General features: G+C 37.6%; 1 protein-coding gene and 1 non-coding gene across 4 annotated transcripts; one reads left to right on the top strand and one right to left on the bottom strand.

Annotated features, from left to right (window-relative positions):
- The first annotated feature begins 4,189 nt into the window (after nucleotides 1–4,189).
- Nucleotides 4,190–4,271, top strand: TRNAS-AGA. The gene has a single exon. It is a non-coding gene; the product is annotated as a tRNA-Ser (tRNA).
- A 133-nt stretch (nucleotides 4,272–4,404) lies between these two features.
- Nucleotides 4,405–8,403, bottom strand: LOC113297154 (ranBP2-type zinc finger protein At1g67325-like). Of its 3 annotated transcripts, none has more exons than XM_026545571.1 (8): nucleotides 8,275–8,403; nucleotides 7,940–7,985; nucleotides 7,595–7,707; nucleotides 6,575–6,797; nucleotides 6,127–6,188; nucleotides 5,935–5,998; nucleotides 5,264–5,453; nucleotides 4,405–5,052 (listed from the first exon to the last, which is right to left on the bottom strand). In XM_026545571.1, the coding sequence occupies exons 1-7, from the start codon at nucleotides 8,287–8,289 to the stop codon at nucleotides 5,293–5,295; spliced, it is 684 nt and encodes a 227-aa protein (XP_026401356.1). In that variant the 5' UTR covers nucleotides 8,290–8,403; the 3' UTR covers nucleotides 4,405–5,052; nucleotides 5,264–5,292. The 3 variants fall into 3 exon arrangements, with proteins under 3 accessions (XP_026401356.1, XP_026401354.1, XP_026401355.1); XM_026545569.1 differs by having other exon boundaries at nucleotides 5,264–5,376; XM_026545570.1 differs by having other exon boundaries at nucleotides 5,264–5,376; nucleotides 6,575–6,794.
- Nucleotides 8,404–11,818: the final 3,415 nt, after the last annotated feature.

The raw sequence follows: 11,818 nt of genomic DNA, 5'->3' as shown, positions 1-11,818 counted from the left end.
CTCCGCGGTTTCCTGCTTCTCGTGGTTTGTATTTCAAACATTGGTGCTATGGGTCTTGCTGCCTGTTGCATCTCCAACTGCGCTATGGGGGCTGAAAAAGCGAGGGTGCAACAACCACACCCAATATTTCGCTTAACAATCTATGGACAAACTCCAATATACTCTCTAGAGAATCAACTAGACAGTCAGACTCAATCTAGAGAAAAGTATATTGAGGAGTTAATATCTCTCTCGCTTGATTTGATCTTTACTCAAGCAAATAAGAATTTGCGAGTCTTTATCAAATACAAGGATAATAAACTTGGATGGTACCAAAGACCAATATCCAAGGATCAATCAATTTCCAATCAACAACCAAGGTTGGATTTCACAATTGATCGATACAACGCACAACCTGTGATATTTCAATTATATAACAAAACATAATGTGGAATAGAAATAACACAGACACTAGAAATTTTGTTAATGAGGAAACCTCAAATGTAGAAAAACCCCGGGACCTAGTCCAGATTGAACACCATATTGTATTAAGCCGCTACAGACACTAGCCCATTACAAACTAACTTCGGTCTGGACTGTAGTTGAACCCCAATCAATCTCACACTGATTCAAGGTACAGTTGCGCTCCTTACGTCTCTGATCCCATCAGGATACTATGCACTTGATTCCCTTAGTTGATCTCACCCACAACTAAGAGTTGCTACGACCCAAAGTCGAAGACTTTAATAAACAAATTTGTATCACACAGAAAAGTATACAAAATAGATAAATTTGTCTCCCACAGAAATACCTACGAGTTTTGTTCCGTCTTTTGATAAATCAAGGTGAACAGGAACCAATTGATAAACCGGACTTATATTCCCGAAGAACAGACTAGTATTATCAATCACCTCACAATAATCTTAATCGACGCGGCGAAAGAAGATATTGTGGAATCACAAACGATGAGACGAAGATGTTTGTGACTATTTTTATATCTTGCCTATCGGAGATATAAATCTCAAGCCAATCGTTACGATTGTACTCAAAACGATAGAAGATGCAAGATCAGATCGCACAACTACGAGAAAGTAGTATCGGTCTGGTTTCACAATCCCAATGAAGTCTTTAAGTCGTTAACCTGGTTTACAAGAAGATACCTAAGGTTAAAGGAGAATCCACTCTAGCTAATACAACTAGTATCACACAGGAGGTGGGGGAATTAGGTTTCCCAGTTGCTAGAGTTCTCCCTTATATAGTCTTTCAAATCAGGGTTTGCAATCAATGTTAGCTTGGTACCAAAGTATTTAATATTCACCGTTAGATGAAAACCTGATTAGATTCAAGCTAATATCTTTCAACCGTTAGATCGAAAACTTAGATTTTTATACACAAATGAAACGTACTATTTTGGGTTTATGTAACTGTACCCAAACATGAACGTTTGTTGGTTCAACAGTAGTTAGTTAACCAATGGTTAGCCATATGAGCACTTTCATATCAACCATGTTATTCTTCACCATAACTAGTTCAAATGACTCAAATGAACTAGTTAGAGAGTTGTTCAATTGCAAGGAAATCTTATTTAACTACACAAGACACAATCGAAGCAAAAACGATTTGATTCACTCGAATCGGTTCATGAACTATATAGCCACGGTTTGCATTTAGCATTCCTTAGTTAATATAAATAAGTTCACAAACAATCGTCTTTAGATATAACCATCTTAAGTTCGCAGACTTAGTTCGCGTACTTAAGTTCCCGGAAGGAGTTCTCAAATTCCAGCAGATTTTCTCGGGTCAAGAACTTCCGCCAGTTCGCGGACTGGGTTCGCAGACTGAGTTCGCGGACTGAGTTCACAGCTCTTGTTCCGGTTTTCTTGATCAACAAAGTTCGCAAACTTCGGTTCAAGGAAAAATGACTTATACATATATGTGTTGCCACACAATGCTTATATCCATCATTGGTTATTTAATCTAAACTCTCATTTCAACCATTAAAACATTCTTAGAGGACATTTCGTCAAAGTAAGAAATTTTCAAGGTGATTGAAACATGTCATGACTTTCGTCACTAGGTAAAGATGAACTTGGTCAAAGCAAAAGCTTACCAACACATATTTCGAGAAATAGATAGGAGAGATAAACTCCGCTCGAAATAACAAATGTGTATAATCAAAGTCTATATAGCAAAATGACTTTTGTCTCAAAATAGGAGATAGAGTAGATAGACTTTTGAGTGATAGATAAGTTCAAGTCTCCACATACCTTTTAGTCGATGAAGATCCACCAGTTCCTTGAGTAGTCCTTCGTCTTGTATGATGATTGCCATGGAGTTCTTGAGCTCAACTACACTTTCTATCCTAGTCCAAGACTTAGCTATAGTAGACTAGAAATCAAGACTTATAGTTTTGATCACTAACATTGACAAACATGCTTGAGATAGCAACGCATGCGAGTTCGACCGAGCAATGCTCTAACAGAGGCATATTTGCGGGATTTTGCTGGTGGTGGTTGAGCCGCGAAATCCGGAGTATTAGGCATCAGCAGGTGTTCTGGTAGCCTTGTAGGTATTCTGGTAGTCCTTCTTTTATAAGTTCTCAATGGGTTCTGAATTTCCTGGTGTTTCTTTGGTGCAGAAAAAGTGGTTACCGTAACCTCGGGCTTGCCATTGATCATATGTACCAGCAGGTTCACTTGCATATCCCTGTTTTGTAATTCATTCAAAAGCACCTTAGTATACTCTGGAGTGAAAAATGTCAGCATTATATTGATACCGGGTTTTGTTTTGGGTTGGGGTGAAGTTTCCGGAATCGGGTGTTGTTGTTGATCCATAGAAACAGATTCAGTTGGTTGGATTTCCTCAGGGTGGGCCTTTTTTTTTCCTTTGTTCCCGGGCTTTTCCTGGGCTTGGGTATGCAGTTGGTTCTGATGATTCTTCACTTGAGCAGTAAGTCCATTTGATGTATGAGTTGACATTGATGACGTGGGAGTAAGTGGGTCCTGCTCATCAGATATTTTCCCGACATTCTTTATCATTGCAGATGCTTTTTCAGATGTTTTTGCATGGGCACGTTCTTTATTGCATTCTTCCGGCGGCTGAGATGTCTGGCTTGTTGCAGTTACGTTGTCAGATTTCTTTTGCGGGTTTACCGGGTTCCATGCAAGACCACGCCGAGTCATTTATTTAGATAGCCGAGATGGGAACGGTGGTGGGTTAACCGGTTCTGTAACCCTAAATTCCTGAGTCATTTCTTTCTGCACTTCTTAGATCGGTTCTATGTCAATCTTTTCTGGTTGAGCGGCAGCCTGTTGAGCAGCTTCTCTTTGGTCCTTTGCATGTTCATCTCGAGTTGTTGAAGATTCACCTATGGCTGGGTGTGTAGCACGGTATTCATGCATGTAGTTTACTCTTGTTACTCTTGAAGTTGAAGTCTTCATCTTTGCATTGAGTTTCCCATAAGGAAAATCCGGGAACCTCCTGTTGTTCATCAGTTGGTGCAGTCTTTGAAGACGTGTCCTGGGAATCCACAGATAAAACATAGCACCGGAATATTTTCATATGCAAACTGAACCCATACTCCGTTACCCATACTCAACATCACCCCTGGCATGAACGGTTTGTGCAGATCCATCATGACATATGCTCTTGGTGGTGAACTCTCTAGGTCTATTTGTAGCACCGTTCTTGTGCCTGATCTTTCAACGATATCTCTGATTGCCTCTTCATCGGTGAATAATCTTGGTAGATTAAGAACTTGAAGCCAGAAGGGTGAGAAATTAAAGCAACTGTGTGGGTGTTGAATAAAAAAATTCCAATCTTCACAAAGGATTACGTACGGTCCTGCTATCCAAGGTTGGTTTGCAAGTATGAAATCTTTATCTGTTTGGAATTTTAGGGACATTTGAATTATTTGAAGGCTCGCATTAGTTTCAATATGGTGAATCTGGATGGGAAAGAGTCTGTTGCTCAACGCTCTCTTGACCTGAAAAAAATCAACATACCCTCCAACAACTGACCGCTACACTGTGTTCGTAAATCTGGATGGGGAAGAATCTGTTATGGCCCTTATGGGTCTCTTATGCTATCGTTGATCGGGTTCTCCCATAATGAAGAAAACGTAATTATTAATCCACGTGGGTGGGCGGATTTTATTATTTGCCAATTCCATGAATTGGTCTATATGAAGTTGACTTAACAGCATCATCAAGTTGACGTGCCGGAGTGGTTATCGGGCATGACTAGAAATCATGTGGGCTTTGCCCGCGCAGGTTTGAATCCTGCCGTCCACGTAATTTTTTGACATCTTTTTCCTGACAACAACAACCATCATGCCATTATACCAGGGAACTGTTTTTTATAATCGACTCGCCCAGACAGTTGACTCCTTAGAAAGGAATAGCCAGCTGTTCAATCTTCACAAAATGAAGCCACAAAAATTACAAACTGCCTCTCTTCAAGAAAATTGTTGAGTTACAGTTTAAATGATAGGATCTCAGGCTCTCTTCTTCTTAATGCAGCTTTACTTAAATGTTCCGAGGTAATTTACACAAAGAGAAAACACAAATAATCATCAAAAAGATGAAGATTTCGTACAGCTTTGACAGAGAACGTACTAGGTAACTCGATATATCATAAAGAAGGAACAAAGAATTCAGGTTCGCATTCTTTCCTGGATGTAATTGGACGGAGCTAAAGCTCAACAAATACCTTCAGGCTGCAGTTCAAAGTTCAGAGCGACAAATGGCAGCTGAGCAGTTTACAGTGTTCTGCTGCAAAGGATTCTCTGATGTTTGGTATAGAAACAAAAAACAGCAGAGGAAGATATTATATCAACTACTCTCTAAATGATCCATCAACACTTGCTCCTGATCCTCTCATTAAATTTTACTGCCCTCTGCTCGATTAATATAACATCATGTTTAGGGTATTAAATGTTGGATTTCAACTAGTTTCGGAATCTGGTTTTCCATTCCCACAACCCTTACGATTGCAAACTGTTCGAAAAGGGTAATTGATATTCGCACATTTGCTACACGTCCAGCTGCCTTCTGGTACACCTGATGCTGGACCCTACAAAAAAAGAACAATGATAACAATTACATACACGTCTCTGCAGAAAACCAACTTGATCTAAGCCATATTTCACTACTCAAGTCAGTCGTGCTTTTAGCCCATATTGTTCAACAAGTTTTAGGTCCATTGTTATGTTCTTGTGTTAAGATTGCAAATATAACCGTGAAAGAAAAAACTCTAGCAAATTAATCGGTCTAGAGAGACTTACAGAAGAGGGTCTCGGAGCCCCACACTTTTTCATGTTGCATGTAGTTCTGAAGGCAAAATTAACATTTTCACATTCAGGGCAGATCCAATCCCCTTCAGAAAGCCCATCTGGGCCTGCGTGTTAACAAAACCAGCTGAGTCAAGTATCCCAATGAACAAGACACTCTTAGCAAGAGGGTCGACGAATGCAACTGCAAGAGCAGTTATATAGCCATTTAGATAAAATAAAATGAATGAATATGCTAGAAAGACAATTTTTATGACCACAATGCCAAAGCAGGTGATGCGACAAGCTGACAGACAATGTCGACAAAATCGATAGACCATATAGTGCAAACATTATCTGGCCATACTCGCAGTCAGAAGAAGTGGCCTGTCTATCCTCAATTCTTATAGGCTACACACACATGCATGACGCTGTGGGTAGTGATATAATGTATATGAATGGATGATATGTAACATAAGAGTAATATAGCCATATGTTAAATGAAAGGATAAATTTTGATGTGGATCAACTGCTACCAGTATCCACCGAAAATCATTCAGGTTATCCATAATGATCACCAAATGGAAATGCATGAATGACTAATTCCTTTTTGTAAGCAAACTGGTAGTGGAACGAAAATCCAACCCGAAACTGTGACGGTATTAGCAAGTAAATAAGATAATTACCTCCACGACGTTTCCGCAAGGCACTGTTATCAGCCATACTTCCACCAGACCATTGCCCTGGCATCTGTGCAAAACCAAGAATTTACTTTAGCAGGAGGTAAAGGGAACTCCTATTTCACTAATGTGTAATTTCTGAAGTACAAGAATAACAACATGTAATGATGTTATAAAAAAATTGACTAAATAACATACAGGAGATCCTTGAAACCCGTAACCATATTCATCCATAGCACGTGCTGGACCATATCCCATGCCTGATAGCCAACAAATAAGTTAAATAAGTACAGCAAAATCGAAATTGCAGGCAAAATGTGCAAAGTTCAAATTATTGTCTAGGCAACTATCTCAACTAGAATAAGGCCAAGGCGAACAGTAATTCCTCAATAGATTCCGTTATTCTTATATTATTTTAGTTTCTTTTTATTTTTTTGTCTGTTTGTGTTTTATTTGTGTGTGTGGGTGTGAGTGCGGCTGTGACAGAGAGAGGGTGAGGGAGAGAGAGATGAGGTTAAAGCTTATAGTTTAAACGCTTGACAGTTAGTTGCTCCCTGATTTTCTCGTTGCACTAGATTTACTTAAAAACGGTGTTCTATTTTCTATATGTATGCAGATAGATGAAAAAGACAGAGAGAGGTCATACCTCCAATGGGTCTAGGTGGGTATGCAGATAGATGACCATAGGGTCCAGGAGCATTGCCATGTGCTCTAATGTCATAACGCATTCCAGAGAATGAAAATGGTGGCCCATAAGAGTTTGGCATGACAGGTGGCATGTGTGAAACTGGAGGAGCTCCAACACCTCCAACATAATAGGGAGCAGGATAATTGAAGTGCTCGTGCATTGGGAGCGAGTCCCTTCTCTGCTACATAAAAGACGCAAACAATGTAAACAGAAACATACTGTTTCCATATCAAAAGCAAAATGACACAGAAGTACTAAGATAATCTATCACCACAAACTCATTACAACATTGACTATGCCACCGATACTAAAGTTTGCGACTCTTCGTGTGATTGGAAATTGTTGTGACATTAAGAATGATTCATACTCTGTTCAAGGCTTCAAGATTGAAGTCGTAGGGTTTCAACATGAATGCATCAACTCACCAGCTTCGGTCATCGATAGAGTTATTGTTTGACAGGAGAAAATGATATGATCAAACTATATTTGTTCCCAGCCTAGCCAGCAAATTTTCAGCAGATGCCAAACCGTCACAAACTGTTTCCATCTTCCCCTTGCCTATTTTTACTATTTCTGATTCTTTTGTTTCAGATTTTCTTGTTTGCCCTATCTATAGGATACTCAACAGGCCATATCTATAGGAAACTCAACATGCCACGAAACGCATTCCGGCATTGGCTCAAAGAATGTATATACTGTAGTGACAAGCTTGAGATTCCTAAGATCTCACACAACAGCGTATCGTCCATTTCTGGTCATAACGTTTTTAGACCTAACCCCAAAGTATATTACTAGGATCTAGGAATATCTTTCTGGTGACAAAGTCCACACAATACAGTATTGAAACAACATATTCGCACTATTAGGAGTCCAGGACACATAAGATCAAGTTAAGTAAATTCCATACTGGAGGAGCATAACAAACTCTAGTTATCATGGCAAAACTATGTGATAAGCGTAAAGAAACATTGTACATACCGGAGAAGCTGATGGTCGAGGAGCACCACACTTTCCACGGTTACAAACAATCCTGAATGCAAAGTTAATATTCCCACACTGTGTACAAGTCCAATCTCCACCATCTCGTGAATCTATCATGTAATTTTAACAACTTATCAAACTGACCAATAATCTATCACAAACCCTAACTATACATACAAACTTCAACAAAACCAAGTATTAATGCAGTCTTAAACAACTAAGTGGTTCCCTTTAGACTAAATCTCTCTTGAGACATAATAATAATCAACAACATATTGAAACTCAAACTGAAATCCATCAAATAAAGATATAAAAAGAACTCAAAAAGTATGATAAACTAACCCTCATGGCGAGACCTCTTTGATCCAAAGGAACCCCGATTATCAAGCTGTACAAAGAAAATGCACCATCGAAACTTCATAAGAAAAAACAACTATAGCTACAAAAACCAGGGGCAAAGGGAGACTTTGATTTCTTCAATCCAAATTATTAAAGATTGCAAAATTCATAATAAGAAGAACAAATTACTAGTGAGTAACAGATAAATTAAGTATGATTAGTATATATATATCTAAGCAAAACCCTAGGTTTTGAACGTAATTAAAAAAACATCTCTTCTTTGTTCTGGAGTTCTACTTTGTTATTAGTAAAATAAGAAAGGTATGGGTTTTACACACCTTGGCGGAAGCCATTGTTGGAGTCAGCAACCTCTGCGTGAAGGGGAGAGAGAGCAGCTGGAGACTATTCGAGTAAAGAGTAAAGACTAGAGAGAGATGCTTTCGTTTGGTGTCTGTTGTGTGCGGGGTGTTCTAGTGATTAATAAAGGCGCCTATTATTTTCCAGTTAGGGCACCACCTGTATATCTCTCCCTCAGTGGCAATCATCAATCAAAATATCCGTTGAGCCACGTGGATGGTCAAAGTGCATTGGAGTCCGAATTCGTGTACATTCCTTAACGAGTGTATATTTCCCAATTTAATTTGTACCCTTGATTTAATTTAGGGAGTTATGTAACGAGGGTCGGGCAATCAGTTAAATAATCAACCAATCAGGAGAATATGTGAAATATACACTCGTTAGAGCAGTGTGAACAAATTTGGACTCAAGTGCATTGTGTGCACTATGGTAAAAGTAGTGGGCGGCTGATCATCAACCACGCGGATCAGCTGGAACCGCTCGCGAGTAAACAAAAATCTCGCAAACATGTATTTGCCGGCGGATGTTGTGAAACCGCCAACGGCTAGTTTTTCAAAAATAAAAAAAGGTTATTTTTTTTATCTCTATAAATTGTCACCATCTTCAAACAACCACTCACACCAAAATTCACTTCTCTTGAAAATAAATAAATTTAAATCTATTTCAATTTTCAAATTTTATTGTTAGTGAAATGTCTGAAAAGGCGATAACACTTTTTTGCGATGCAAATAAAGCTGTTGTTTCTAAGATATGTGGAAGTTTTAAAAAATTGAAAATTTTAAGAGGGAATTGCAAGTTTTAGAAGTGGCTCCAAGAAGATGTTCCGCTAAAAGCCAGAGAAAATCTCCACTTTTGAAAGTTAACAACAGAAAATTTAAAAACAAAGGAGAAATTGTTAAAGAGCACGTTGAATGGAAGATAAACAGGAGGCCGAAGATTGTACTTGATTTTTTTTGAAGTTGTTTAGTACTTTTTATGATTATTTAAGTTTATATCTTATAAAAGAAGCGGCAGTAATATCAATGAATGAAAATATTTAGATTTTAAAATAGATTTCCGTCTCATTTTAAGTGATATTTATTACATTTAAACTTGCATATATAATAAACGACAACAGTAACATCAAACTACATCAAATCCAGCGTCATTATCTTTATAGAGTTTATAGCATTTAAAATGCTTGAACTCTCTTCTGTTTTCTCCAGTAAACTTGGTCTGAGCGATGGTTTTCTGAAAAACGGGAAAACAACAAGTTAGTTAAGATATTATGATGCAGTTGATCAGTAAGGAAAAATGTATTAAGATACTTACCAGTTCTTCGTTGGATAATCCAGATACTACGGTGAACCATCCATAAAACTTTTGTGTAATATTTGACATTATTAGTGACGAATGAAATCTTAGTTCTAGGCTCTTATTGTTTCTTATATATTCATTTCGCGACGCTACAAAAATTTGCAATAGTCTTTCCCATAAATAGTCCATGTTCATAATTCTTGTCATACGATGTATCCAACATTCGAACAAGAGTAACATCTTCTTCTGTAGAAAAGACAGGGAGAGGTACTCGGGTGCAGTACAAATGTGCTTGAGATGGACCATCTTTAAGAATGATGTAACAAGCCTTGTAAAGAAAAGGTTTGACGTAAGTTTCCTCCCAATTATCCAGAACTGTTTGGATCACTTCAGCTTCAGTTACACCTATGAATTTTTCTCGATTAATTTCCCTTACCATAGCAAGAAATGGCATGACTACAAGCTTAATTGATTGAAAATGAGCATGCAGTCGACGAGAATATCGGTTTCCCGGGTCCCTGTTAGTGAGACGAATATTCTAAAAATGTTCTCCCAAAAAGACCTATTTTTATCGCCCATACCAATGACTATCGTATGATTCACAGCCGGAAAAGCTCAGGTATTTGCAATGTCAAGATCCTAACTGTCCAGAGGAACCACACATGCTAGATGATGATATGAACTTTAAAGAAGGAGAAGAAAAATTTGTAACACTATGCAGAAATTTGAAACTTAAAGCCAAATTAAAGAAGGAGTTATTACAATGCAAGCATTGTGGAGATGGGGATTACGAATACAAACATTTCCACTGAGAATTAGTGGATTCTCAAAGCCAAGTTGTAGGACTTTTATGAGTTTATGCACTTTTACAGAAGAAGACGCATATGGAAGGCATTTCTAGAAATGTCTTAGGTGTTTTTTGGTGGAATGAGCTGATTAAAGTGTAGAAACTTATCGATTTACTACAGTACTATGTTGTGTTATTATTATCTAATCAAATATGTTAATGTCTTCAGATTTGCACCATCAATATCATAACTAATTTAAACATTTCTTATAAATAAAAACATATTACATTGGATTAAACAACTACATCATACATGATGAAAAGACGAGGGTACCCAAATACACCACAATCTTTTTAATATCAACCTATAAGTCTGGTATCTTAAGTGATCGTATATGGGCAGAGTCGAGACAATACAAGTTAAGTCATATACCTTGTGTGATTGTCTATGGACGAGGTCGAGGTAATACGACAACAAGATATTTACTTGACAACAGTTACGGTAATAACCGATAGAATATTATGATCAATGTTAAGTAATTTGGATTAACGTACGTGTGTAATTTACTTAATTATAATAACAATTATAATGAGAAAATAAAAATAAATGACACAACAAGATTTTTTTAACAAGGAAACTGCAAATGCAGAAAAACCCCAGGACCTAGTCCAGTTTTGAATACTCTCAGAATTAAGCCGATATACAAAATCTAATACCAACTTCGTATAGTTGAGACCAAGCATACTACCCCTAGCTACTTAGTTTCCTCAGTATCCATGCGCCTTCGACTTCTAGAGTCACGCACATGAATAGCTAGTCCTTTGGATCATATTCCAAATAGTAAAGGAAGAATCTGTTTGGTAACCGCTCTAATCAATCTTTGCTAAAAAGATATATGAGTTGTTGACAAAGGCTCTTCCGTTTAAACTAATAAACTCCTTTTTCTGGTTAGATCAACTTAAAACTTTGATTACCGAAATAACCAATATTAGATTCGCAATCAATCGATATGGAACTCAAAAAGTGATTATAAAGTGATGTCGATCTTACACAACTAGTCAATCGAGTCTATCAAAGATAAACACGATTATATTTGGATCCCAGTCGATCAAGGTTTATGCACTGAATCCACAAGATACGAAAACTAATAAGAAACTCTTATTCGTCTTCAAATCTTCTATTGCCTTCAATAACCTGCACAACACAACTTGAATTCTCTTGCGATCAATCACCCGCAAAACGGAGTCTGTTAACAATGGATTATCATAAGATGTCTTTAGATCCGAAAATGGTTCTACAGATCCCATCAATAATTTGATCTAGTTTGAGTGAGCCTTGTATCAGAATATCACAAGATGTCTTTAGATCCTAAAATGGTTATAAAGATCCCGTCAATACTTTGATTTAGTTTGAGTGAGCCTTAAAACTCATATATCACTTG

This window comes from Papaver somniferum, chromosome 7 (assembly GCF_003573695.1).
Source record: "Papaver somniferum cultivar HN1 chromosome 7, ASM357369v1, whole genome shotgun sequence".
In the NCBI taxonomy this organism is placed as follows: domain Eukaryota; kingdom Viridiplantae; phylum Streptophyta; class Magnoliopsida; order Ranunculales; family Papaveraceae; genus Papaver; species Papaver somniferum.
Note: the sequence above shows the minus strand (reverse complement) of the source record. Positions and strands in the feature narration are given on the sequence as shown.